The following is a 27620-nucleotide window of genomic DNA, read 5'->3' on the forward strand; positions in this document are numbered from 1 at the left end:
CGATCGTTGAAGATAAGAACTCTCGGTTGTTGAACCTTGTTGACTAATGGTCGATGTGTGAGTTTTTGACTGATGATCAATGTTGATGTACTTTATTAGATGTTACAGTACTACATGCTTTTGTGCCACTACATCAAATACTTTCATCCACATACTCTTACCAAGATGGATCACGCTTGATTGATTTATCTCTTTTTGATACCTTACTTTTGCCTTTTTTGGGTGCACCATTTGCTTTAACCTTTTCAACAGGTGGACACATCGATGTAGTCGATGGATACGCGACATCTCGTAATTTACCTTTAAGTGCAATTTTTTCAGGTACATCAAGTTCATCAAACTTTTTCACTATCACATCTATTTCATGTTTCACATATAATTATGAAGGTTTACCCGATCTATCATCATAATTCTGAAGGTTTCGCAACAATTTTGGACACAACATCATGCAAATTGGTGTACAATCTGTTACTATGTCGATAAATCTTTTGAATTATGCTCTTTTCAAATGATGCTATTATCTCATTGTGTTGTAATACAATCATGCTATTGATGGTTTCTCAAACATTGCATATATCACCAATGTTGTCTTGTAATATTCTTTTCAAACTCCAGTGCGCCGACTCAACCCTTTGTGTTGTAGTGTTCCAAAGTGCATAACTCTATTTGTCCACGCCTCAATAAATCTTTCATTGTCAGGAATTAACCATTGGTCATGTACATAATCATTAAAGATAGAAGAACTACTACAAATTCCTTAAAAGATAGCCAAATTTATGTAGTATTGAGCCCCATCATAACTGTAAACAAGAGTCTCCCATGCCTCTATTATTTGCACCTGCTTCTTTTTTGGAAAAACAGTAATCTTACATTTCACTTTGACATTTTTGCATACATGAAACAAGCATAATAAATTGGCTGCTTTTGGAAAAATATATTGATGTGCGTTCACTAAAGCAAGGTCTCTATCAGTAGCGATTACTTCAACTTCACCACCTGTAATATGTTCTTTCAACATTTGTAGTGCCCACATAAAATTATCAACACGCTCAAACTGTAGATACGCAAATCCCACACAAAGTGTCATTTCAGTAGATGTAACACCAATAATTTCAAATAATTGCATTCGATACCTACATGTCTTGTATGTGCTATCCATAATCAATATTATGTGAAAATTATTTACAAGGGTGTTAACGTCTCGATGAGCCCAAATATGTCCCTCAACTCATCTAAACTATCTATCTTCCTATATTGATAGACGTATTTGTCGTGTTCCATCAATGTCAAAAGATGTTGCATTTATGTTCTATTACCTATAAGTGATGAACAATATGTTTGCATGCATTGTAAACTTGTTTTATTGTCGTCAAACTTTTAACATTATGATCCTTTAGGGTCATCAATATATTTCTTGGTTTGATCATGTTGTTCGTCATATCACCAAGTATAACTTTCTCTTCTTGAGATAATCGGCTTAAGAAAGCATGACCAGTTAGTTTTTTTGGTCAATTCGTGGTTATAGACACCACATATTACATGCATATACCATCTATCACCAACACTTGATGGTGTTCCTCTCAATCTAAATGAACATTCACATTTTCTACTCCAATTACTCCTCGTAGGTTTAGGATTCTTCCAAGGTCGATATTTATCGCTTCTTTCACAACCAAAAATTAATTTTGTCTTTGTTCTTGGTCGTGTTGTCGCAGTTTTCGGACATCATCTTGCGTATCAAACATCATGCCGGTGCTAAACACATCAGTCAAATCAATCATAATAGGTTCACCTCCGTTGTTCATAGCTCTTCAATTTCAGGTTCAACGCCATCATTCATTGCATCAAAATCATCATACATTCGTCTAAATCATGTTCCAAACCATCATCCATATCCTCAAAATGAGATTCCAAACCTTCATACATTTCGTCATTCATAATTTTTTTCAACATACATGAATTTAGTTCACGTAACAACACAATATATATAAACTGAGTTCACGTACAATCTCCAGATTTAGAAAAAAAATTCAAACTTAAAATCAGACCAACAAACATACATTTTTAGATCACTTTAACCACAATATGTAGAAGTATGAGTTAGATTTGGTGATGTATGATAATTTTGTGATATGTGAGTTACGAGATGTTAAGAATGGTGATGAACGGAGAAATGAAGTTAAAAAATATTATAAATATCAAAAGAACATTTTAAATATTTTAGTTTTTTTTTTTAAATATTTGAGGGGTTGTTCTTTTTGAATATTTTTGTTTTTTTTTTAAATATTTGAGGGGTGTGAGTAGTAATGTCACGAGTGTGCGAGTAACAATTTTGTTAGATTTTTGTTTTTCAGTTCTCCCGTTTTGATGTCACCATCTCTTCTCCACCACCACTAGTGTCGTCATCCCCACCACACCACCAGTGCAATCCTTAGCACTAACGACATTAATAATTAACTTTTGTACACTGCAATAAAATTTATGACCGTATGTCTAAAAAAACTGTGATTGTATGTTGAATGGTGTGAAAGGGATGTCGGAGTTAGGTTGGAACGGCAGAGTGCGTAGACAACGTTGAATGTTTGGGTCGACGATAGTGGGGTTTCCTTTCCGGCATATGCAAAAGATACCAGTGGAACAATGAACAACTTCTCCATAATTTTGAGATGTGGTTGAAGGAACATAATATGGGGTGGGGGTTATGAGAAGTTTCAATCTCAAAATCTCAAAATAAAGAAATTAAGAGAATTACACACACTAGTGTTTATAAGGTGGTGGTGACATTTGTGGTTCGTTTAAGTGAGTTTTGCTTCAGTTTGTTTTTTCAAACCCTAAAGTTAGACGATCCATTTTCATCTTCGGACCCTTTTGATTTCCCGCCATAACAGAGACAACCTAAAATCATATTGTTCTCTCTCTGTCTCTCTCTCTCTCGGTGCCAACAACTCACTTCTCTATCTGGTGAGCATCTGCGTTTTCTCTCCTACTCCTCTCTCTCTCTCTCTCTCTCCATAGCAGATTCTAATGGCTCCTTCTTCTCCGAGCAATACTGGTTCGCAGCCTACTTCAACCACAGAGAATGATATTCAGGTTCTTTTTTCCCCTAATATTTTTTTTTTTACCTTTTTCAATAACTCTGATCTGATCTCATTATTACATCCTCACTAAATATCTCTCATAATACTCCACATTATCATCTTCCATTGATTTTTAGGTTTTTTTTAGTTAAGTTGAAATTGTAGTTTTATTATCAAGTATTTATCAGTAATTTGACTAATTTCAATCGCATGAGGAAGGTCCACAAACGCAATTATAGTATTTTCCTGATAAAGATTCCCTTTGTGCCTCATAACAAGTCAATATAGAACAATATCGTTTTGTTTCTACTACGGGTGGAGTGCTGATTCAATCCTCATTTGTTTTTCTTTTTTTTCTTTTGGTAGCCATTCTTTGTTCTTCATAAAGCTTCACCTCGGAGAAAAGATAGAACATCAGTATGGCAGGGAAAATGTCGCAAGAGAAATGAGCTTTCTCCTTCTCGGAGTGCAAAGAAACTGAAATTAAGTACAGCTGATGATTGTGATGGCCATTTGGATCAGAAACTACAGATTGAAACTTTTGAGATTGTTTGGACAAAGATTGAATCAACCATTAAGGTCCTCTGTTTATCTTCCCCCAAGTCTTGTAATTCACTGACATTGGTTTTGTCGCATGTTAATATAAGAACTAGAATTTATTTTCATTCTTTACCCTAGTGTGATCTGATAAGAAAATTATTAAATAGTCTTTATTCAATTGCAGGATGTCTTGAGAGATCTTAATGATAGTGTATTCAGTAATATACAACAATGGATTGTTGAGTGCTTCAGGACTACAACATTGATCGGAGAACCTAGCATTGCTGAAGCAACTCGGTCTTTTCCTCTTCTAAATAATACTACTCCTGGGAAGTTGAACAGTGCATTTGTTATTAGCAGTAAGTGTTTTCACATTTTCAGTAAATCCTATGAATGCATTGATAGAACAAGTTCTACAAACATGCAACCCAAGGTCTTTTGGTCATGTACCCTCATATGAGGAATGAAATAACCATTTATGTCTCTATAGAAAATCATGAGATTGAACTATGATTGGCAGGAAACATAGAGTTCGTTGATGACGTATTGACATTTGAAGAGCTTGGTCTTTTCTTGAAATCCCATGGATGTCATGTGGCTATGCTTTCATCAATGGAGTTTTCGTTAAAAAATGGAATTGCTGGTTGCTTGAAAGCTTTATTGCGAGGGTTTCTAGGGAGTGCTTTTGACGTGGGTGCATCAATGAACTTATTATGTATAATAAAATTAATTTTATGTATTGTCACTGTCTCCTTTACCTTTTCATTTTCTCTAAACTGTTGTTGAGCAGCCAGCTGATATATCGACCTTAGCATCGTGGTATAGAGAACAAGGCAACTACAATAAACCACTGGTATTGATCATCAATGATTTGGAAAGGTGTTGTGGATCAGTCTTAACTGATTTTATCCTAATGTTGAGGTATGTAAGCATCTTTTGTAAGTGTGTTTGCATGTATATTTTTAACCTCATTTGTATTTGTGCTTCATGAATATTTTTGGTCTCTAAAGGTTTGGTTAATTATGGTGGAGGTCTCACCATGTTCTATGTCAACAGCCAAAATCTTTTTCTATAGTAGGTAGCGTTAGTTACATGAGTTCTATGACACCGTTGTGTTTTGTCAAAAAGCAACGACTCCTTACAGTGCATATGTATATTGTATATTCTTGCTGACATTTTTAGATTGTAATTATTTGTTTATTTATTTACTTTTTTTAATCTATAATATAATGGTGATGATATGAATTGACTTTAATCTTCTTCCATTTTTTCTACTAGTGAATGGGTTGTCAAGGTGCCAATCATCTTAGTATTTGGAGTTGCAACGACAGTGGATGCCCCTAGAAATATTTTTCCATCACATGCTCTTGAGTGTTTGTGCCCTTCTACATTTATGCTTGTAACACCAGCTGAAAGAATGGATGCAATTGTTGAGGCTGTTCTTGTAAAACATTGCACCACATTTAATATTGGTCATAAAGTGGCGCAATTATTGAGAAACTACTTCATCAATCAGGATGGGACAGTTACATCTTTTATAAGAGCTTTGAAGGTTAATGATGCAATTTTTGGGTTACCGACTGTTCTCTGTATTGCTATTATGAATTACATAGACAAGGCAGGATATTATATGTGCTTATTTTCTGACTATATCTTTCAGGTAGCATGCTTATTACATTTCTCTATGGAACCTCTGAGTCTCATACAAGGGAGAATTCTAGCTGATGACCAGGTCTGTCTTAAACTCTTACAACATTTGAATCACTTTCCTGAGTTTGCTCTGCAGATATGATCTACTTCATACTTATATAGGTGTCTAGTGTTTGTATTTTAGGTTCATTTAGCCCAAGCTAGTCTAGTATTCTTAAGTTGGTGTAGTGTTTGATCTGTGCTCTTGTAACTAGAATTTTGACATTTCTTGCTCAATATTTTAATCTTATTATTGTTTTTATTATTATTTCAATGGTTGGTTAAAAATGGTTTCTCAGGAGGGCACATCTGGATTATCACCTGAGACTATGCTGAAATACATGGATGAACTTCCATTGTATGCAAGGTATTAGATTTTACAGATTTTTAGGTTCTAATTTACATTTTTCTTAATGAAGATAACAAGTCCACCTTTTGGTATAATTAATCTAGGAATAAAATGGTTGATCAGACAAAGAAGAGCATGGCTGAGGGTTTGTCAGAATTGGCGACAGTGCAGAAACTATGGAGCACTGTGGTTCTCGTAAGATTTAGGAATTGCTTTAAAATAGTTGTACACTCATCTTCTGTTCTGATTGGTCAAATTCCACTTCTTTTATTAATTGTTGAATGTTTAAACAAACCAAAGTAACTGTTCAATGCATTATATAATATGGGCATCAAAGCTGATACAAGGAACTGACATAGTCAACTGTAATACAAACCTAGGGATTGATCTGACTCTGAGTCGTGTATGACATTTAACATCTAAAATGATGCAAGAAAACTTAAAAGGGGCACATGCCACCTGATGATGAGGGTCACATCCTTCTTACGAGTGGAATAACATAATTTTCCTATGTCGAGGTTGCCTAGACTTTGAAGAGTGGTTATTGAAAGTGGATGCTGCTCAAGTGCCCATTGATCCTCTACAAATAATAGTGCGCATAACTTCGTTGGGAAATGGTATTATTTCACCTGCTGTTTGGGATTTTTTAGGATATGCATCTCCGCCTTTTCTTATTCTGCATGTGAATTTACACTAGATTTTTAGGTTTTTTTATAGATAACGACAGATTGAAGGCTCATCGGGTTTATCTATGGTGAGCGGAGCAATCGGATGACTGTTTTAGGATAGATTAATGCCTGTTCGGGTGCCCTGACTTGCGGGATTAATGTTTGGAAGATTGCTCACCCGCCCCCAAATACACTATTGAAAGCTAGGATCCAATAGTATAATTTGCTCAATTTTATACCACCGGAAGCTAGAATCTGGTAAAAAAGCCGGATAAATGAGCAAACATGAGGGGTTGGATGAGCAATCACCTAATGTTTGGGGTCTGATGGGTTAGCACAAATCGACGAAAGAATCAAATACAGCTTAGCTGGGATAACCCCAAGTCTGGTCCACAAAACATCTGAACAGCTTTGAATAAAGGGTATTGAAAAGTATAGTCATCCCAGAATAAAACTTATCCAAAATGTGGAGGTTATTTGATCTTTAATGCTAGATTTTCTTGATGGTTAGGACAAATTGAAAGAACGAACTAGGCTTTATGTGGGGTTAACCCTGAGTCTGGTCCGGTATCAGAACATTCTAGCAGCTGGTTATCCAAGAATAAAGTATCCCAGATTAAAAACAACCAAAATGTGGTGATTATTTTATCTTTAAGGCATCATTGTCATTTATCAGTATATGTACCATAGTTATTTTATAATGTTATGAAACAGATATCTTATAATACTCCTGTGCCAATTTTGATTTTATTTTGTATGTTTGAGGTTCCATGTCTTTGACTCTCTGTTTGCTTTGATGATAATGTTTGTTGTTGATTATCCCCATTTTATTATCTGCATTCCTGGTGAAATTCATCTTCCAATCAAAATGATCTTTTCCTTATGAAATTGTCGGGCAATTAGTTGTTAATGTGGCTGAGTTGGAGTTCAAGATACTGAATTTTCCTTTTGTGCAGTGCCTATACGAGGCTGGAAAATATAGCAGAGTGCAGCTGCTGGATTTGTTTTGCGAAGCACTTAATCATGTTTTGTCTCCATCAAGGGATTCTGTTTGTCATACAAGGGATGATAAAGACCATGGGTTGTCCGCAATAAATGATTCCTCTCAGCAATATTCCATCATGCAAAGTGGAGGTTTTATTTGCCAGATAGTACGCAGAGTGAGGTAGCTAGGAATACCATACGTGCTTTCTTTTTTACTTACCAAGAGAATCTTGTTGATGCAGAACCATATCCATTCTTAAGAGAAAACTAGTACGGAGGCCTGTGGGATGCATGGGTGAATTATGCATAGGAGAACAAAATTTAGTCTTCATATATCAAAAGAATATTATCATGAAATTTAACTAGAGAAATAATATTAATATCATCAAAAAGATTATTTGTGTTTAAGAGCTGAAAAAATTGGCATAGTAAAACGACTAAGTTTAAGATCTCATAAAAGTTTATTATTTGCATTATAATCTTAAGCAGAACAGGGTGGAGGATAGATAGAGAAGCCATAAAAGTAAAAAAAAATTTGCATCTAAAGCTTACAGCTACAAGCTACCTCCTTATATTACTGGAAGAGTATTCCAGTGTCTGTCTATCTAGAAGTTGAAAAGAAAATGAATAACTATAACAATCTAGATGAAAAGGAGTAGAATACCAAATAATGCGACAAACCAAAAATTATAATTTATTCCCTGAAACCCAATTGATAGTCATTGACATCAAGTTGCAATTTTTGTTCCTTTATTTGTCCATTCACACATTTCTTGGTGAACTTTACCATCAATTTTTCTAGTATGTCTCTGTTACGGATATGTCTATACTTTATTGATTTAGACACTTCACATGAACCTAATTTCATTTAGTTCAGATATCTATAGACTTCTGATTGTAAATTATACAGGGATCTCCCTTCAGGAAAGCTAGAGCAATTGATTGAGAGTTGGGATAAACTTACTGCAGATATTTCAGAGGCAAGTTTACACTTGAATATTTGTATGCTTGAAATTTTAATTTTTCAGTTTAATTTATTTTTTCTTGTTGAGACCATGTTTTGGGTAATATGGATCCAATTGTTCAATGTTGGTACCTTAGATGATAAAGTCACGTGTGCTCTTTTTAGAGCCTGCCAACACAAGGTCAACAAGCTTATTATGCCCATTGACCTTAGTCTGCTGCAAGTGCATTGCTATCTGGAATGGTTGTCTGTAACTGTGATAAGTTAACTTATAAACTAGAAGTAGATTTGGTTGAGTTGGTAGTGTCAGCTAAACCATCTTAGAGACATTTGGAAGAGGCTGAGCTTATCTTATGACATAAACACTTATGACTTACATGTTTAGAATAACTTGTTAAAATAACTTCATATATCACATAAGCTATGTGAAACTTATTTCAATAAGTTCTTCAAGATAACTTGTGAAAACAACTTATAAGAGTTTATTTAGAGTTTACCCTCGTTCCCTCTTCAGTTTTGGAAATAGCTTATACATAAGTTTTTATATAATAAGCGCTTATTGAATAAGTTTCTAACTAAGCTGTTTCCTAAATGCTCCTTAATAAAACTAGTTATGTGGGGCCAATTATTGCAGTAAATCAGTGAATTGCATCAGAATCGAGATATAGTGTTTTGTACTTAAATTGGTCTGTTTTTGCATGGAGAGATATATTTTTTTGGGTGAGGACTACAATTTGTGGATTTGTGGTCAATAATTTAACATACTCAGTTGAGGAATGATTGTACAGACAAGTGGGTAATATAGTTTAAGAAGGCTGCACTGGGGTCTATATGGTTACTGGCACTGCATCTAGTTAAATTAAACTTAATTGGAGGTTACATTTTGGGTAATCTACATCTTTTGGGGTTAGAGATGGGTTTCTTGCAAGATTTCTACAGGCATGAAAAGGAGCTCCATGATTGGAGAATCTACTGTTCAAAATCACTGCACAAATTGGTAATTGGGTATAGAGTTTGTTAATCAGGAATTGATTTCAGTCTTTATTGTAAATAATTTACTTAGAATAGGTTAGATAAATTAGGCAATAGAATATTTGCCGTTATGAGTTGTAATTACCTATAATCACTGATAATCTGATACTAATATATAGTATGGAATGCAATAGAGAAAACTGATTCTATGGGAAGTTGGTAATTATGTCGTTGGCATAGGGTTTTGCTTTAAAGGGTGTTGTTCTAAATAGAATGGGTGATGCTAGCCTGATGTGCGTGGCTACTCATTGGAAATATATATCTTAAAAATATGCTTCCTTTATCCCATTTGGTTCACTCATGGATCTGATATTAGATCGTGGGTTTGTAAGCAATAAGTACTTGGATTTGGGATTAGTTCTGGTTTTGTTGGATTTTTTTAAAATTCTTGTAAATTCTAAGATTCTAGGTCTTAGGCTAGGCATAAAACATTTCCATCCTAGCTACACGGTAAGCACCAATGTTTATTTCAAGGTTAGACACTCTTTTCAACACACTCTACTATCGATTGAAATTTATGTGTGTATCAACTACACAACAAAGTCAATTTTATATAGGCTTAAGACAATATATACAAAATAAATATTTTTCCTATTCACATGATATGATACAATGTTATATGCCTAAAAATAACTTTTGCGATAAATACAAAGATCATAATATATTTTTAACACTTTCCAACTTGAATCCTGATCAAAGCTAACAATTAAAAAATAACGATTTCTTGCAGATTCACGAGAAACTGAAAATATTGCAATCTTCAGTAAGATGTCAAGATGAACAGAGTGCACACAGGAGTTCGAAGGATACCGAGTAATATTCTAAATCTCTAGTTCCGTCTTATTTCCTGAGAGATCAGTTTAATCGTAGATATTAACTGGTCATGGGGTTCAGGAACTTTCTGCTTTGCTAAGGGTGACAAAAATAAGTCATGCAAATGGAGTGATTCCTTGGCCTAGGAGATGTATTCGTCAAAAGATAAGAATAAAGTTACACAAATAAATAATTAATGCCTCTTTAGTTTTTCAAATTGGCATAATTTGAAACAAATTAAATTTTCTAAAATACTTTTTTTTCTGGTAAAAGAGTAGGTGAATTATAATACAACATAAAGAGAAATGGATGTATAGTTGATGTCTGAAACATAAACAAAGCATCCTATTAATATAGTAAATTTTTTATTGTTTTACTAATGAGTGAGTAAACCGATAAAATACTTCATTTGCATGTACCATTCTAAATCTTTGCTAAAACACTTAATATCTTGAACATGAAATAGGGTAATCTTCTTTCTTCCTAAGCCTATTATGCCGAAAAAGACATTTTCTTGTTTCGATTTTGTCCTGAAACATTGTATTTGGCATCAATCTTTTAGTCGGTCGCCATTGTTTTCCAATATAGGAAACTGAAACCTTAACTCCCCTATTCCTCCGTATTTTTCATGAACTTTCAGTATACCATCAAGTTTGTACTAAAATAGTTCAGTATGTCTCAGCAGCATCCATCACATTAGTTCTATTTCAAGTAAATTGTGTCAGTTTGCTAAATTTAAACAATTTTGTAGAAATTATGAGTTTTGGATAAAATAAGAAGATTGAGAAGAAATATGATTATGGTGTAATATGATTGATAATGATTTGATACTGGCGTAATAAAAAGACTAAAACATAAATAGATAAAAAGACTAAAACACTAATCTCTATTTATTGGGCATGGGTACAACATGGATTTTGGAGAAATCATGCTTCAGAGATGCTTTATCATTCATGGAATATACTTGCATTTTTTCTGGGTTCATATTGTGTCTCATGAGGGTTACTTTTGTTATGCATGTGTCAGACTAGTGTTAAGGAATTTTGCAACTAATGAACATCTTAACACCGTATGGGCTTTTCCTCCTCACTCTATTTCGTCAATGCTATCATATTTCACCCTCTCACTGGTCCATCATACCCAGTATTGAGTTTTTATGTATTTAGTAAAAATTATATAAACTGCATCAATATTCGAAAATAGTGGTCATCTCGCTTCCTGCAATGTCACTAAGCATTTTTCAGTTCAGTTGCTACTCAACTATCTGGTATTGATAACGCCGAGACTGGAAAGTTCTTATGAGATGTTGTATTGTCTTCTTTGTTTTGGCTGTCACTTTTTAAGAAGGATTTCTTGTCCGTCACTTACAATTTCCTTTCTACTAATGAATTCTTCTCTTAGTGTTTTCTTAATGATTGGCTTTCTAGGTTTTTGCTGTTTAATTACGTCTAATTATTTATATTTTCAGGAGAAGTGTATCCAGGGTTTCAGTAGACATTGACAAGGACTCAAGAATGTCAAACTTGCAAGCCGTCACATTTCTTGATGATTTAGTAAGGTATTGTTTAATATTGTTACCATGTTTTTATTTATTTATTTATTTATTATTATTTTTTTTTATGTTTCTACTGATTAATGATGGACTGACTAGATATTAGCAATTTTCTATATTGAATCAATCTATATTATTGCCATACTAGGCTTAAGGGGGAAGGGTTTAAGTTTTGACCTTATAAGCAGATGGAAAAGAAAAATGGTCAGCTCAATTTGTTGATTTACTTAGGCACTGTTTGGTAACTGATAGAATATTAGAAAATATCTTATAATATCTTATAATATCTTTTATATTATATTAGAGTATCTTAAATTATTTCTTATGATCAATTTATAATCATAGAGATATCTTAGAATATCTCTCATTATTATTATGATTTATTCCTTATTTAGGATTGAGTCTATGTTTCTCTATAAATAGAGATTAGTATTGAGTCTTTTGTAATAAAGTCAGCATAAAGCTATTATCAATAATATTCAAACCCTTATTATTTTTTTTCCTCTTTTTCTCTAAAATCCTTCAACTTCAACATGGTATCTAGAGCCTATTTCGATCCTTATTGAACTGTCTTGCCAATATTCCGCTCCTAAGTTCCCAACAGTTTGGGAATATAATCCTAGTTTCTCTTTTCTAGCATGATCATTCATTTTTCTGACTGATATCACTTCCGCCCACAATCGTCGTTGCTGTCCCGTCTGCTACCGCCGCCGTCTGCTGCTGCCTGCCGTTGTTGCTGGAAAAGTTTTCCGAAACAACCATTGTCTCTCCTGTTTCAGATGTATTTTCTCACTCCGCTGATCGATCATGGCTTCGTTTCATTAGAGTCGTGCTACTTCCTCTTTAGTGTTTGTCATGCAATTTAGTTCTTACTAATAGATTATAACAGTTGCTTCTATTCCCACCGACGATCATTCCGGTGGTGTCCCTTTTCCCACAAATGAATCATATTAGTGATGACTTCTTTTTCCATTGATGGTCATTCTGACAATGTCTTTTATTTTCATGACTCACACTTTAGCATGGCAATTTGTCCCAGATGCACTGGCCCCATTTTTGTCCCAGATGTACTGGCCTTGCCTTTCTCTCCTTGAAGCACGCCTCTTCAATATTATTGGTTTGAAGCTTCCAAATGCAGTTTTTAGAAGAACGGACCTTGCTTTGTTCAATTGGTTGCCATGAATTTCTCTCAGGCTGATGATCATTTCGGCTATCTGGCTAGGCTGTATTTATAGCAATTCTCTCCGACTTCACCTGCATCCCTAAGTTGCATTTCCCTCCTTTTTATTATTTTGCGGAGCAAAATATTATTTTCTTGTAACAAACTAAAGCTTAGTAAGCTTTAGCTTGAGCGAGAGTGTTAGAATATTAGAAAATATCTTATAATATCTTTTATATTATATTAGAGTATCTTAAATTATTTCTTATGATCAATTTATAATCATAGAGATATCTTAGAATATCTCTCATTATTATTATGATTTATTCTTTATTTAAGATTGAGTCTATGTTTCTCTATAAATAGAGATTAGTATTGAGTCTTTTGTAATAAAGTCAGCATAAAGCTATTATCAATAATATTCAAACCCTTATTATTTTCTCTCATTTTCTCTAAAATCCCACAACTTCAACAATAACGTTAATAAACTAGCTTATAAGCTTATTGGATTAAATGACATGTGTTTGGTAAACGAGCTTTTCTCACCAGCTTATGGTTTATTCGCTATTTCAAATAGTGTTTGAGCTTATAGTTTATAGGTTTTTACATTTTCTTCCATTTATAACATTATTTTATTTTTATTATTTATTATTCTTATGTAATACAAAATAACTACCTCACTCACCCACCACTCTTCCTATGGGTGAATAGAGCTAGATTCATTTTATTTAGTTCCTTCATCCTTGTCAAAATAATAAAAAAAATGAACTTTCATGTTATTCTTCTTATAAGAAATTTACCAAACACAAATTGATTAAGGTATGCATTGCCATATTTATTATTATTTCTTCATCTTTTAATTTATCATTGCGATAAAGTTAAATCATTTTTTATGTCAAATTGTAAATAGTAAATGAATTGCATTGTTTTTACGATTACTATTTATACACATGGAACTTGCTAAACTTTTAGAAAACTATTCAAATTTATGTTTGTTTTGTAATAAAAAAAACTAAATGATGTAAAAAAAATAAATAAATGAATTTCATGGTTCTGATTTTTTTATTTCCGAGTTTTGTTGTATTTTTTTTTTTGTTTCTTCCACAAAATTCATAAATGAGAGAAATATAATTATGTCTTTTTATGTCATTTTATATTGTTAAAAGCTAAATTTACCAAAAAACTTCAATTACAATTAATTAGCTTTTTAGCTTTAAGTCATCAGCTATCAGTTAACTTTTTAGCTATCAGTCAGCTATTAGCTAACTTATAGCTTAATTTTACCAAACAGAGCCTTACACTTCGCATTTTTCACATCCATTTTTCTTTGTTTTCCTTAAACAAGTTTAATTAATACAGGACAGTAGTTTGATAAATTCCTTATTCAAGTCAGAGTTGTTGACGTGTCCTCAACTTTCCCACCGACCTTTATATTTAACGTTTTAAATTTGATGCCTGTATCTCAACTTGGTGATATTTATAATCATCAAGCCTTTGGTGTTTAGCATGGGTAGTCAAGAATCAAACACAACTATATATCTTCTAGTGGATGGTGATTTTCATCAATGAAGTTCCTTCTCTTCAAGCACTATTTGTTTTGATTTCAAACAGCAATATTCATTTTGATCAATTTATTTTTGGGTACTGTTTAATTTCTTACCATTTAAAAACTACACAATCAAAAGTAATATTGACAAATTATTATCCGATCTTCAATTGATATGAATTTTGGTGGTACGATCTATATGAATAATAATACTAATTGGGCTGTGCAATATTTGCATGCATTCAGCCAAAATGACTGGTTTATTTTTGTTTACATCATTTATGGAGGACATATTAAGAGCTCTTTGGAATGTTAACTTGATTTGGTTCATTGCACTATTAGTAGACTGGGTTAGATGCTAGAAGATGTAGTAACTCCTCTCATCTCATTTTATGTGTCTCATTTGGAATATTTAATTGTCTCATATTATGTCTGAAGAAAGTAAAAGACAAAATACTTTCATATTTTATTATTACAGCCCTAAGCTGTTTATATAGGAAAATAAATTACAATAGTAAAACTGAGTAATAATGACAGAATAAAAATAAACATAATAATATAAAATAAAGGAGAATAAAATCTAATTTCTCTCGATTCTTCAACACCCCCCTCAAGTTGGTGCATAGACATCTGTCATGCCCAACTTGGCTATAAGTCGCTCAAAATTGGGTCTTTCCAAACTTTTTGTCAAGATATCAGCAGTTTGCTGATTGGAAGTCACAAATGGCAGACATATAACTCCAGCATCAATTTTTTCTTTTATGAAATGGCGGTCAATCTCAATATGCTTGGTTCTATCATGTTGTACAGGGTTGTGAGCTATACTTATTGCTGCTTTGCTATCACAGAACAATTTTAAGGGTGAGTCAACTTTCATTTTCAGTTGGTCCAAGAGTTTACGAATCCATAAAAGTTCACAGATTCCTTGAGCCATTGCTCTGAATTCAGCTTCTGCACTGCTTCGAGCAACAACCCCTTGTTTCTTACTTCTCCAAGTAACTAAATTTCCCCAAACATAGGCACAATATCCAGTAGTGGATTTTCTATCGGTAATTAATCCTGCCCAATCAGCATCTGTAAATATAGAGACTTCTCTGTCATTAGTTTTCTTGAAGCACAAACCCTTTCCAGGATTGGATTTCAAGTACCTTAAGATTCGATAAACTGCCTCCAAGTGTTCTTCATAGGGAGAATGCATGAATTGACTTACAACACTCACAGAGAAAGCGATGTCAGGTCTAGTGTGGGCTAGATAAATAAGTTTGCCGACTAACCTCTGGTATCTTCCAATCTCAACAGGAACACTGCCTTTCTCCCAAAGTTTAGCATTTAATTCCATAGGAGTATCTGCTGGTCTACACCCACTCATCCCAGTTTCTTCCAAGAGATCTAGGATGTATTTTCTTTGAGAAACAACAATTCCCTTCTTTGAGCGAGCAACTTCCATACCAAGAAAATATTTAAGCGCGCCTAAATCTTTGATCTCAAATTCTTTAGTCAAATTTTTCTTCAATCTTTCCATCTCAACAATGTCATCTCCTGTGAGAATAATATCATCTACATATACAATTAAAATTGAAATTTTACCGACATTAGAGAACTTCATGAACAGAGTATGGTCTGATTGTCCCTGCATATATCCTTGCCTTTTGATCGACTGAGTGAATTTTTCAAACCAAGCCCTTGGAGATTGCTTCTCTTGATCAGATGTACCAGCTTGGAGCGCATGACCTTCGTTTCTTTCTTTTTTCTTCCAATTTAGAGGTTTTCCATGGAGCTTCCAACATGTATCACGTGTGTGCCATTGACGTTTGCAATGTTCGCACCATGGTTTCTTGCCAGCGCTCTTCCCGTCTTCATTTTTAGTGACTAGGGTAGAGCTTTCAACCTCACCAACAGAAGGTGACTTACCCATCATAACACCTTGTCTCGCCTCTTCTCTTCTAACTTCTGAGAATGCTTCCCGAAGTGATGACAATGGGATCTTTCCCAATATTTTGCCTTGGACTTCATCAAGCCGCTTATTAAGCCCAACTAAGAACATGAATACACGGTCGTTCTCCTGTCTCTTAAGAAACAAAACACTGTCCTCACAACACTTCCAATGATCATCATAGCAGAGATCCAATTCTTGCCATAGTGTCATCAACTCATTGTAATAGGTAGTGACATCTCTATCTCTTTGTTTGGTATGCCACAATCGTGATTTGAGATCGAAAGTTTGAGAAGAATTCTGAATATCAGAATATGTTTCTTTGACAGCCTCCCAAACTTCCTTGGCAGTAGGCAAAAACAATAAAGGTTTTTTGATTGTTGATTCCATATTACTAAGCAACACCATGTTGAAGTTGTGGGATTTTAGAGGAAAGGAGGAGATAAAATAATAATATTCCCTAATTGTTGGGAACTCGGCAGCGGAATAGAGGCGAGATAGTTCAAGGAGGATCGAAATAGGCTCTAGATACCATGTTGAAGTTGAGGGATTTTAGGGAAAAGGAAGACATAAAATAATAAGGGTTTGAATATTATTGATAATAGTTTAATGTTGACTTGATTACAAAAGACTCAATAATAATATATATTTATAGAGAAACATAAGCTCAAATGCTAAATTAAGGATAAATCATAATAATAAAGAGAGATATTTTAAGATTCTCTATGATTATAAATTGATCATAGAAAATAACTCAAGATACTTTAATATAATATAAAAGATATTATAAGATATTTTCTAATATTCTAACACTAAGCAACCAAGCAATAATAACAGAGTTCTCAGATTTCCAAAACCTATAATTTGGATCAGTTGTGGCAGGCATTTGCATCTCTCCTGTTAGGACCGTATATTCCCTTACCGTCTAAAATCAATCTTGCAGTTTGGGACCATTCGACATAATTTTTACCATTTAGTTTCTGAATTTCAACCTTGAGGGCATTAGAAGTTCCCTCATGGCCAAAAAAGTTGGAAGAACCATTCTGGCTGTTTAGGCCGCTGCCACTGCCGCTTAGGGCGTTGTCTAAATTGTCAGGGTTGTTGACTACGTCTGATTTTTTTGCCAAACCATCGTCGTTGTCGCCGCTACCCATAAGGGCTACCTTCAATGGGTATTGTGTGCCATTAGCTTTAGCTCAGTTGGTTAGAGTGCCAAACCTTAATGGTTGTGGAAAGGTTTACAGAACCCTAACCAGATCTCTGATACCATGAAGAAAGTAAAAGACAAAATACTTTCATATTTTATTATTACAGTCCTAAGCTGTTTATATAAGAAAAGAAATTACAATAGTAAAACTGAGTAATAATAATGACAGAATAAAAATAAACATTATAATATAAATAAAGGAGAATAAAATCTAATTTCTCTCGATTCTTCAACAATGTCTTTTAAATTACCAATGAAGCATTAAATATTTTTTACCACTAATTTACCCTTATTTATTCTATTTCAACCCACTTAACTACTCCACAACATTTTATTAATAAGAGTATAGTAAATGAGTTATCATAGAATTTAGTACCCTCAATGATTTTCTTAAGAAATGTGCATAGCCTTTGTTGAATATAAAGAGTATTGAGAGACATATTGTGAATAACCCGTGTGTTTCAACTACACAGCGGAATCTCTTTATATAGACACATGGTATTAAATAACCCTAATTTGCAGTAATGCTAACGGGCCAGAATACTTACATACTTATAGCCCATATATATTATTTACATTCTAATATAGTATTTAACACTCCCCCTCAAGCTGGAGCATATAAATCAAATGCACCTAGCTTGTTACATATATAACTAATTCTAGGACCTCACAATGACTTTGTAAACACATCTGCTAACTGATCATTGGATTTGACAAAGCTGGTGATGATGTCACCTGATTCAATCTTTTTTCTAACAAAATGGCAGTCAATCTCAATATGCTTGGTCCTCTCATGAAAAACCGGATTCGAGGCAATGTGCAATGCAGCTTGATTATCACATATTAATGTCATTGTGTTGGTCTCTTCAAATTGAAGTTCTTTCAGTAACTGTTTCAGCCAGATGAGTTCACATGTTACTAGTGCCATGGCCCTGTATTCTGCCTTAGCGCTGGATCTTGCAACAACATTTTGTTTCTTACTCTTTCAAGATATTAAATTTCCTCCTATGAGTACACAATACCCGAAAGTTGATCGTCTATCTATGGGTGAGCCTGCCCAATCAGCATCTGAGTAGCCAATTATTTGAGTATGTCCTCTATCTTCATAAATGAGACCTTTTCCAGGTGCACTTTTGATGTATTTAAGAATCTGGATTACAGCATCCATATGTTCTTGGCAAGGAGAATTTAAGAACTGACTTACCACACTGACAGCAAAGGAAATGTCAGGACGAGTGACTGTGAGATAGTTTAATTTTCCAACCAATCTCCTATATCTTCCTGAATCTGATAGAGGCTCCCCCTGATTGGGTAGGAGTTTGACATTTGGATCCATAGGAGTATCAACTGACTTGGCATTTAGTAGGCCGGTTTCTTCAAGGATATCCATAGCATATTTTCTTTGTGAAATTACAAGGCCATCCTTGGATTGAGCTACTTCAATACCCAGAAAATAACGGAGTTTACCAAGGTCTTTAGTCTGAAATTTATTTGAGAGATGTTGTTTTAACTGGAGTATTCCTTGCTGATCACTACCAGTTATAACAATGTCATCCACGTAAACAATAAGATAGATGCACCCTTGAGCTGAGTGATGATAAAATACAGAGTGATCGGCTTCACTGCGGATCATACCAAATTCTTGTACTACCGAGCTGAATCTGCCAAACCAAGCTCTAGGAGACTGTTTAAGACCATAAAGGGACCTGTGTAGCCGACAAACCATGTTGGAAGACTCCCCCTGAGCAACAAATCCTGGTGGTTGCTCCATATACACTTCCTCTTCAAGATCACCGTGCAAAAAAGCATTTTTAATGTCAAGCTGATGGAGGGGCCAATGTCTAATTGCTGCAATGGAGAAAAATAGTCTGACAGATGCCATTTTGGCAACCGGTGAGAATGTGTCACTGTAATCCAACCCAAAAATCTGAGTATATCCCTTGGCTACCAAACGAGCCTTAAATCGATCAATCTTACCATCAGGACCAACCTTCACTGTATAAAGCCAACGACACCCGACTACCGACTTCCCATGAGGTAGAGGTACCAATTCCCAAGTACCACTGCTTTGTAGAGCACACATCTCATCAAGCATTGCTTGCCTCCACTTAGGGTGGGATAATGCTTCACCTGTAGTTTTAGGAATAGAAACAGAAGACAAGGAGGACAAGCAAGTGTAATGTAAAGGAGAAAGACGATGATAACACAAATCAATATAATGAGGAGATGGATTACGGGGTGGTGCATAACACAAATCAATATAATGAGGAGATGGATTACGGGTGGTGCGAATATCCTTACGAAGAGCAATGGGAAGGTCAGGCTCAGGTGGCAGGGCCGGATCCGGATGTGGCGTCGGAGGAGAGTCTGTAATGGGAGCAGGAACAGGCACAACAGAGGATAAGCGACGACGCTGATATGTTTGTAGTGGTCGTGGAGATTGGGGGGCAGACTCGGCAAGTTCGATAGGAATATGAGTGGGTGGGGGAGGGGTAACTACTTGAGGAGGTTCGGGATTAATGTCCTGATAGGGCTCAGTAGCTATATGGGTAGGTTTAAAATATTGTACAGACTCGAAAAAGGTAACATCAGCTGATGTAACGTAGCGGTGTAGTGTGGGAGAATAACAACGGTAGCCTTTTTGGGACCGATGATAACCGAGAAAGACACACTTGAGTGACCGAGCTGACAATTTGTCCAAACCAGGGGATAAATTGTGAATAAAACATGTGGACCCAAAGACACGAGGTGGTAGTGGGTGAAGAGGTGTATGGGGAAAGAGGACCGAATAGGGGATATTGCCATCAAGGACAGAAGATGGCATGCGGTTAATAAGGTAGCACGCCGTTAAGACTGCATCCCCCAAAAACGGAATGGAACATTGCCATGGAGAAGCAAGGTTCGTGTGTTTTCAATGAGATGCTGATTTTTGCGTTCGGCTACCCCGTTTTGTTGAGGTGTATGAGGACATGAGGTTTGGTGTAAAATACCGTTGGAAGCCATAAAATTTTGAAATTGATGAGACAAATATTCTCGAGCATTATCACTTCTTAAGGTACGAATGGAAACTCCAAATTGGGTTTTAATTTCTTTATAAAATTGCTCAAAGATGGAAAACAATTCAGTTCTATTTTTCATTAAAAATAACCACGTACAACGAGAATAATCATCAATAAAAGTAACAAAATACTTAGACTCTAAAGTAGACACAATACGAGAGGGACCCCAAACATCAGAGTGAACTAAAGCAAAAGGAGATGATACTCTTTTATTGACTCGATCGGGAAAGTTACTACGGGTGTGTTTCCCTAACTGACACGACTCACAATGTAAAGTAGATAACTTAGACAAACTAGGCACCAGCTTTTGTAGTTTGGTAAGACTTGGGTGTCCTAGCTGAGCATGGATAGTATGTGGGGACTCTGTGTCAGAGCACGTTTTGGATGTTGTAGAAAGGTAATAGAGGCCTTGTGACTCACATCCGACGCCAATCGTCCGTCCCGAATTCCGGTCCTGCAAGGTAACATTATCATTAGTGAACGTAATAATACAATTATGAGATCGAGTCAAGTGACTAACTGAAAGTAAATTAAAGGGGCATCCAGGTACATAGAGAACAGATGCAACTGAGATAGAAGGGAGAATGTGGACAGTGCCAACTCCTTGAGACCGGGTTTGAGTACCATTGGCAGAGGTTATAGTAGGTAAAAAACCAGATGTAGAAAGTGATGAAAAGAGACCTTTATTACCAGTAACATGATCAGACGCACCAGAATCAAGAACCCAAGGGCCGAGAGAAGATGAATGAGAGAGGTAAACAGATGAGTTACCAGTGTGTGCAACCGAAGTAGGAGAACTAGAGTTTGGATGACTCTGAACCCATCGGAGAAAATCTTCATAGTTTGCCGGGGAGCCTTGTGGAGATGGTGTAGTCTGAATAGTGGCAGAAGGATCAAGCTGAGTTGCATTTATCAAAGGCGAAGGCTTGCCATGCAACTTCCAACAGCGATCAATAGTGTGTCCAAACCGATGACAATGCTCACATTTTGGACGAGGCTTAGAGCTAGATGGTCCTCCACGAGAACGTTGCTGATTATGTCTCTGAGATGCAGGAGCAACAGTGTCACCCGGAACTGAAGTAATAGACTGCTCAACTGGATGTTTTGCTGGTACGCGAAGGAGGATCGCTGAAGTAGTAGACATATCCGGAACAGTAACAGACCCCAAAATTTGATCACGAGTTGCAGAGTACTCTTGGGGTAGGCCATAGAGTGCAAGAAGCATGAAGAAGGTGCTGCGTTGATCCAACTCCTTCTTCTGTTCAACTGGATTACTTGCAGCAGGAGGGAGTAGCTCATTAAAGTCATGAAGTGCACTATGAACGGTGCCAAGATATGTAGAAATAGAGCCATCGAGTGACTTCGGAGTAATGATATTCAACAAGCGGTGACACACTCCATAGAGACGTTGTGTGTCGTTAGTATAGAGTGCCTTTGCTTGACTCCAAACCGATTCACACGTGAGATGCGGACGGAAGATCGGTTTAACATCTGGATGAAGTGTAGACTTAATGACACTACACAACTGAGCATCAATCTGACTCCATTTGGATGTTTCAACCACACTCACCTTATTAGGGTTTTGGGTGAGATGATCCTCGTAACCTTGACCACGTAGCCATAGTTTGATGTCGGCAGCCCAACTATCATAATTTGATCCATTCATTTTTTCAACAGAGAGAGGAGAGGTGATGTAGTTGGTGAAGATGCTCTTTGTTTTAGACTGGGACGCCATGGTCAGCACAGAATGTCAGAAAACGCGTCGGAACCGGGAAAACAGGGGCTGTTTGAACTGGAACTTGTATACCCGTAACTCGAAACTGAAAACTGAGGGCAGATATGGAAGCAGGGGGCCGAGGCGAGTGCGGTGGAAGAAGCGGCACCGTGAACGGCTGTCAGACGCGCCGTCACGCGCGGCGGCAGTGGGCGGCGCGTGGGGGCGCGTGAGGGAGGTTCTGATGGTGCGGCTGAAGGGTTTTGGCCGATCTGGGGTGTACGATGCTGCTGGAGTGGTCGTTCGTCGAAAAAACTCGTCAAAAACAGTGACGGCAGTGATGGCAGCGATGATAGGGCGTGAACGGCTGAACAAAAGTTGAGGAATCAGCGTATCAACAGCAGAGGGGGAAAACCGGAGTTGAGAACACGGTTTGCCGAAGAAAATATTCACCGGAGCCAGTGGGTCGACCGGGTAGTTGACAATTAGGGTTGTCTCTCAGTTGGCTCTAGATACCATGTTGAATATAAAGAGTATTGAGAGATATATTGTGAATAACCCGTGTGTTTCAACTACACAGCGGAATCTCTTTATATAGACACAGGGTATTAAATAACCCTAATTTACAGTAATGCTAACGGGCCAGAATACTTACATACTTACAGCCCATATATATTATTTACATTCTAATATAGTATTTAACAGCCTTAAAAGACACTTAATATGAGACGGATGAAGTATTATATAAGTAGTTGAAGGGGTGATATTAAATGTAAACAGTGTGTAAAACTCTCCTGTGGAGCCTATAAAGTGGGAAAGGCTCTCATTTTGTAAATCAAGCTAAAAAAGCAAAGCATTCCCTCAATAAGAAATATTAGTCTTCTCTCAAATATATTCTCTTCACTTCCTCCCAAATGTTTTCTAAAACTTCTCTTCCTTTCCTTCAGAGCTTGGAGTGCTGTCTTCTTTTCTTTATTGTTTTGCATATTAGTAAAATTAGAAAAACGCTCTTTATTGTTATGTATTTAATCTGCCATTTTCTCAATACTGGTTATTGAGTACTGTTATTGATCATTCTTTTTCATGGAACAGAAATTATCTGAGGCCCATTGAAGGAATGCCTTTCCATGAAATTTTCTGCTTCAAGAATGTTGAGAAGCTTCAATTGGTAAGAGATCAAGAGATGTTTTCTCCATTGTATGGACATTCCTTTCACTTCACTGACTTAAGTACAGATGGGATTTATCTTGCAACCTGAAAATTATTTTTCGACACTGCCAGATCATAACTCTGACTAACTTATGAATGGCTACAGTTTGTTACGCCCGCTCTCTTGTATCATGACTACTGATTGATAGCTTTTATGCTTGCAACTTGGTGTAGGGTATATTTGCTTAATTTGTTTGTTCAGGAGGGCATCTTTGTTAAACTTGGAAGTTGGCAATAACCTAGAAAAAATAAGAAAATAAATCTTAGAACCTGAATGAATGTATGTATTTGCAAGATATCCCAAATAATGCATTTTCTTCATAATAACGTTTTTGATAACACTGCTCTATTATGGGAAACAGGATAACTCTATGTGACATTATCAGATATATAAGTAACTGAGAAAATTTAATTTGTTTTCCAAAGAATTTAATTTGCATGTTTAAGTAACTTTATATGATATTTACAGAAAAAATTAGCTTCCATGCTCATTAGCAGCCATTCCGATAGGCCCCTTATTATGTATGGGCTTTATAATGCAACTGGGTTATATAAAGTTTAACACACTATATTAGTTCTTCAGAATCTTTTTTGTTCTTCTGCAGTTTTAATTAACTTCTTGTGTATATAGGTTTTGATCGGGGATCCAAGGAGAAGGATTCAAGTTGATCTTTTGGAGTTCCATAATATTTTACGTTGCAGTTGCTGTAACAAGAGTAGCAATGCTCTTTTGCCATCCATGCATGATTCCTCAATTATGTAAGTATAGTGCTTTTCAACTTTTTGATAATGTTTTCCTTTTAGCTCAAATAATTATTTCAATGTTTTCTATGAGCGAACTATTGTTTGGTTGGGCTTGTTGTTACTAGAATTTTACTTGTCCTAAATTTATTAGTATAAATAAATACATATACAGGGAGCCAAACTAAAATGAAGTTAGTGCCATTAACTCTTTAAATTACTCAGCTTCGCTTTATTATTCCATAAATGTCTCAAAACTCATCAAGAGGTATTTGTAGAGGTCGAAGGTGGCAAGAAAGAATACATGATTGTACTGAAGGTTATGATGTTATTCTGCTAAAAATTTCTTTTTTGGCTCTGGCATACTGGCACTATGAATACCTATGATGTTGATTTTTTTAGATAACCTTGAACCGTTGCATCTCATATGAAACTTTCTAGTATTATCTCCTCTGACATGTTAAAGCATCGCACAAGATTTAAGTTGATGTTTTTTTTACAGGTATTCGCTGGCTCAAGAGCATGGAGATCTTATCAATCTTCATGACTGGTTCCAGTCATTTAGAACAATTGTTCTTCAACTTACAAATAAAAGGAAACAAAAATCAAAACAGACCCCCCTACCCAAGAAGAGAAAAGACATGAATGGATCTGGAGACCAAAACGAAGCTGCAATTCAGTATCCTTTATATTTTTCATTCCACAATAACATGATAGCATGGGGTATAATGCTTCAAGTGCATTACTAGATGTCCGAAATTAGCAGTTCTAAAGTTATTATGTCACTAACCTTGTGTCGTTTTACTATTTGCTTAACTGCATGCAATTTAACTTGAGAATAAATAGTGGAACATCTTTTGAATTACATGACACAGGGTCATTTAAAATAATGTTACATTTTAACTTGAGTGTCATATGTATATCTTGCAAGTCAGCATTCTATCTTGTTAAAGTTGCCAATAAAATTATGGATGCATGACTTATGTTTTTCATTTTGGAAAAGTTCAAGTGACCTCCTTCAAGCCTTTGATCCTTGAACTTCAAAAATGTGATTTTTGAACTTATGAAGTGTGTAGTAGTTCTTTCAAATAACTTTTCTTCAAATATTATTGGTGACTATTATGCTTAAATCATGTAGCCATTTTTGTTGCAAGTTTTTTTCTTTTGGATAAAGTTCAATTTATTACATTTGACTTAGGTTTGAGGGGTTAATTTCTAACATTTGCCTATAAAAAAAGTATTAGGAGCCTACTCTACAGAGTTGTTGGTCTTCAAATGATCGTAAATTGTAGTCCAACTTTGGAATTTGTTGATTGTTCAGGTTTGAGTCTTGTGATATTTAAATAATTTTAGCTTGTATGCAGAATCTGGCATGCCTATTGTATTTTGTATTTTCATACTTCACATTTCCATCTCCCAATTTGCAGTGATTGGAATGCATTTTGTTTATCTCTGTCACAATCCTTAACTTTGGTTTGTCATAGAGCACGATTTTGCAGGGGAGTTACAGAGCTGCAGATCACTGGGCTAGTTAGAATGCCTAGCAAGAGACGTCCGGATTTTGTACAAAGAATAGCATTTGGACTTTGATCATATAATTCACTACTTTACTCCATGTGATTTATTATTTTTCATGGATGTTTGGTAAAGTTCATATTTCCTTTTCAACATCTTATTTGTTTTTTTGTAAATTATTGCCAAGTAATAGATAAGTTATTCTAAAAAGTAACCATTTATTGAAAGGCAGTATAAATATATTGAACCGTGCAACATAATATTATGCGGTCATGCAGCAACCTCCTTGGTTTTTATTGGGTTATTCTATTTTATTTTGTTACAGTACGAAGTTATTGAAATCCGTTAAAATCTGGAGTCAATACCAAGTAGAAAAGGATAACCTGTTTGGGTATTAGCCTTGAAAGGGACGATTCAAGTTAGATTATGAGCTTCTTAACTTGTGAGCTACTTAACCTGCATGTATCTTAATAAATGTCCCTAAGGTTTGGTTATATTTTTTTGACTTAATTACGGTTTTGGTCTTCATATTTTCACTTATTCTTAGAATTAGTTCTATTTTAAAATTTAACACTTTTAGTCCCTTAAAATTTTCAATTAAAAAATGTTGTGATATATTTTAAACATGACATATGATACAATGATATTGAATGAACAATACTTATAAAATTGCAATAAAATATTATAAAAGCTATAGTTTAGATTTAAAAAATGATTCATTTTTGTAATTTAATTAATAGTACATTAATAATTATTTCATCCAAATGGTTCTACATAATGAAATTGTATACCATGTAATTTAAAAAATCTGAAGGAATGATGAAAACTATTGAGTTTTAAGATAGGGGAATCAAATATAAGAATTGGTAAAAATAGATGAACTAAAATTGAAATTAAACTCTTTTTAAAAATGTTAACACCAGACTCAAACATATTTCTCAACACACTCTTTTTATTGATTGAATTTTATATGAAGTCACTAAATTATGTGGGGTCCACATAAATTTGGTGGATTTTATGTTAAATTTAATCAAGAAAAATGTGTTAGATAGTATGTTGCTGGGTTTCTATGTTTAGTTGCGAAGGAGGCCTCAAACAAGCAACTATCATGATATCTACATAAAATCCGACTCTCCTATGATTATGCCTAACTCAAAAATGTCTTAAAAAAAAAAGAAAAAATGTTTTCACAAGGATCGTTAATAATATCCACAATCACCTTATAGTTTGTTATCTCAATAATGACATGCATCTCTCTGGTTATGATAACCACCATAAGAAAAGTTACAACTTGAATGTCTCCCTTAGTTCTAGGCAAACATTGAGATATGAAGAGCATTCTAGTCATCATGAACACTCTATGAGCATTATGGATACACACACTAGAGACATCTTAAAAAAAAAAAAACCTACATTCGAACCATACATTATTGAATCTATAAGGGAAAGGTCATTGGAAGAGAATTACCAGTGAATTTCGTTTGCTTGTGAAGTAAAGATAAAGGTAAAGGTGTCACTTGTTAATAAGACATTATCTCATTTTCTCAAAGAGTGTCTTAAGATGCAAGAAATATGGAGTTTGAATTGGTGCCTCTTTAAAATCTACTGTAAAATGTTGAACCTAAGAAGGTTGATTAGAAAATTAAGAAGCTTTTGAACATGAAGTTTCTTGACAATGATAAAAGCTAAATTTAATATGATAACTTGAAATCTACTTCTAATTATATTTGAGTAGATAATTATTTTAGTCATTGAACGCGTGAAGCGTTGTCACTATAATTCTTGAATGTTTTAAAATTTCAAACACATCAGCAAGTTTTCTTTTATTAGTCATTTTACTTCTCAAATTATGTTGTTAAACAATCAATT

General features: G+C 35.0%; 2 protein-coding genes across 2 annotated transcripts; one reads left to right on the forward strand and one right to left on the reverse strand.

Moving 5' to 3' along the window:
* Positions 1-757: 757 nt before the first annotated feature.
* Positions 758-1159, reverse strand: LOC140918681 (protein FAR1-RELATED SEQUENCE 5-like). Its single transcript, XM_073363398.1, has one exon. The coding sequence runs from the start codon at positions 1157-1159 to the stop codon at positions 758-760; it is 402 nt and encodes a 133-aa protein (XP_073219499.1).
* Positions 1160-2327: 1168 nt separating this feature from the next.
* Positions 2328-26055, forward strand: LOC101492030 (origin of replication complex subunit 3). Its single transcript, XM_004488458.4, has 17 exons — positions 2328-3090; positions 3444-3656; positions 3802-3976; positions 4138-4307; positions 4408-4538; positions 4896-5169; positions 5278-5349; positions 5606-5673; positions 5760-5850; positions 7280-7488; positions 8218-8287; positions 10034-10116; positions 11585-11674; positions 23379-23454; positions 24127-24254; positions 24739-24915; positions 25721-26055. The coding sequence occupies exons 1-17, from the start codon at positions 3025-3027 to the stop codon at positions 25824-25826; spliced, it is 2199 nt and encodes a 732-aa protein (XP_004488515.1). The 5' UTR covers positions 2328-3024; the 3' UTR covers positions 25827-26055.
* The last annotated feature ends 1565 nt before the right edge of the window (positions 26056-27620 follow it).

This window comes from Cicer arietinum, chromosome 1 (assembly GCF_000331145.2).
Source record: "Cicer arietinum cultivar CDC Frontier isolate Library 1 chromosome 1, Cicar.CDCFrontier_v2.0, whole genome shotgun sequence".
Classification (NCBI taxonomy): Eukaryota; Viridiplantae; Streptophyta; class Magnoliopsida; order Fabales; family Fabaceae; genus Cicer; species Cicer arietinum.

Bases quoted from the DNA above. Each gene is read 5' to 3' on its own strand.
- LOC140918681 (XM_073363398.1), bottom strand. From the start codon at position 1,159: ATGGATAGCACATACAAGACATGTAGGTATCGAATGCAATTATTTGAA.
- LOC101492030 (XM_004488458.4), top strand. From the start codon at position 3,025: ATGGCTCCTTCTTCTCCGAGCAATACTGGTTCGCAGCCTACTTCAACC. The intron at 3,091-3,443 runs GTTCTTTTTTCC...TTCTTTTGGTAG, and splicing joins CCACAGAGAATGATATTCAG to CCATTCTTTGTTCTTCATAA. The intron at 3,977-4,137 runs GTAAGTGTTTTC...TATGATTGGCAG, and splicing joins CAGTGCATTTGTTATTAGCA to GAAACATAGAGTTCGTTGAT.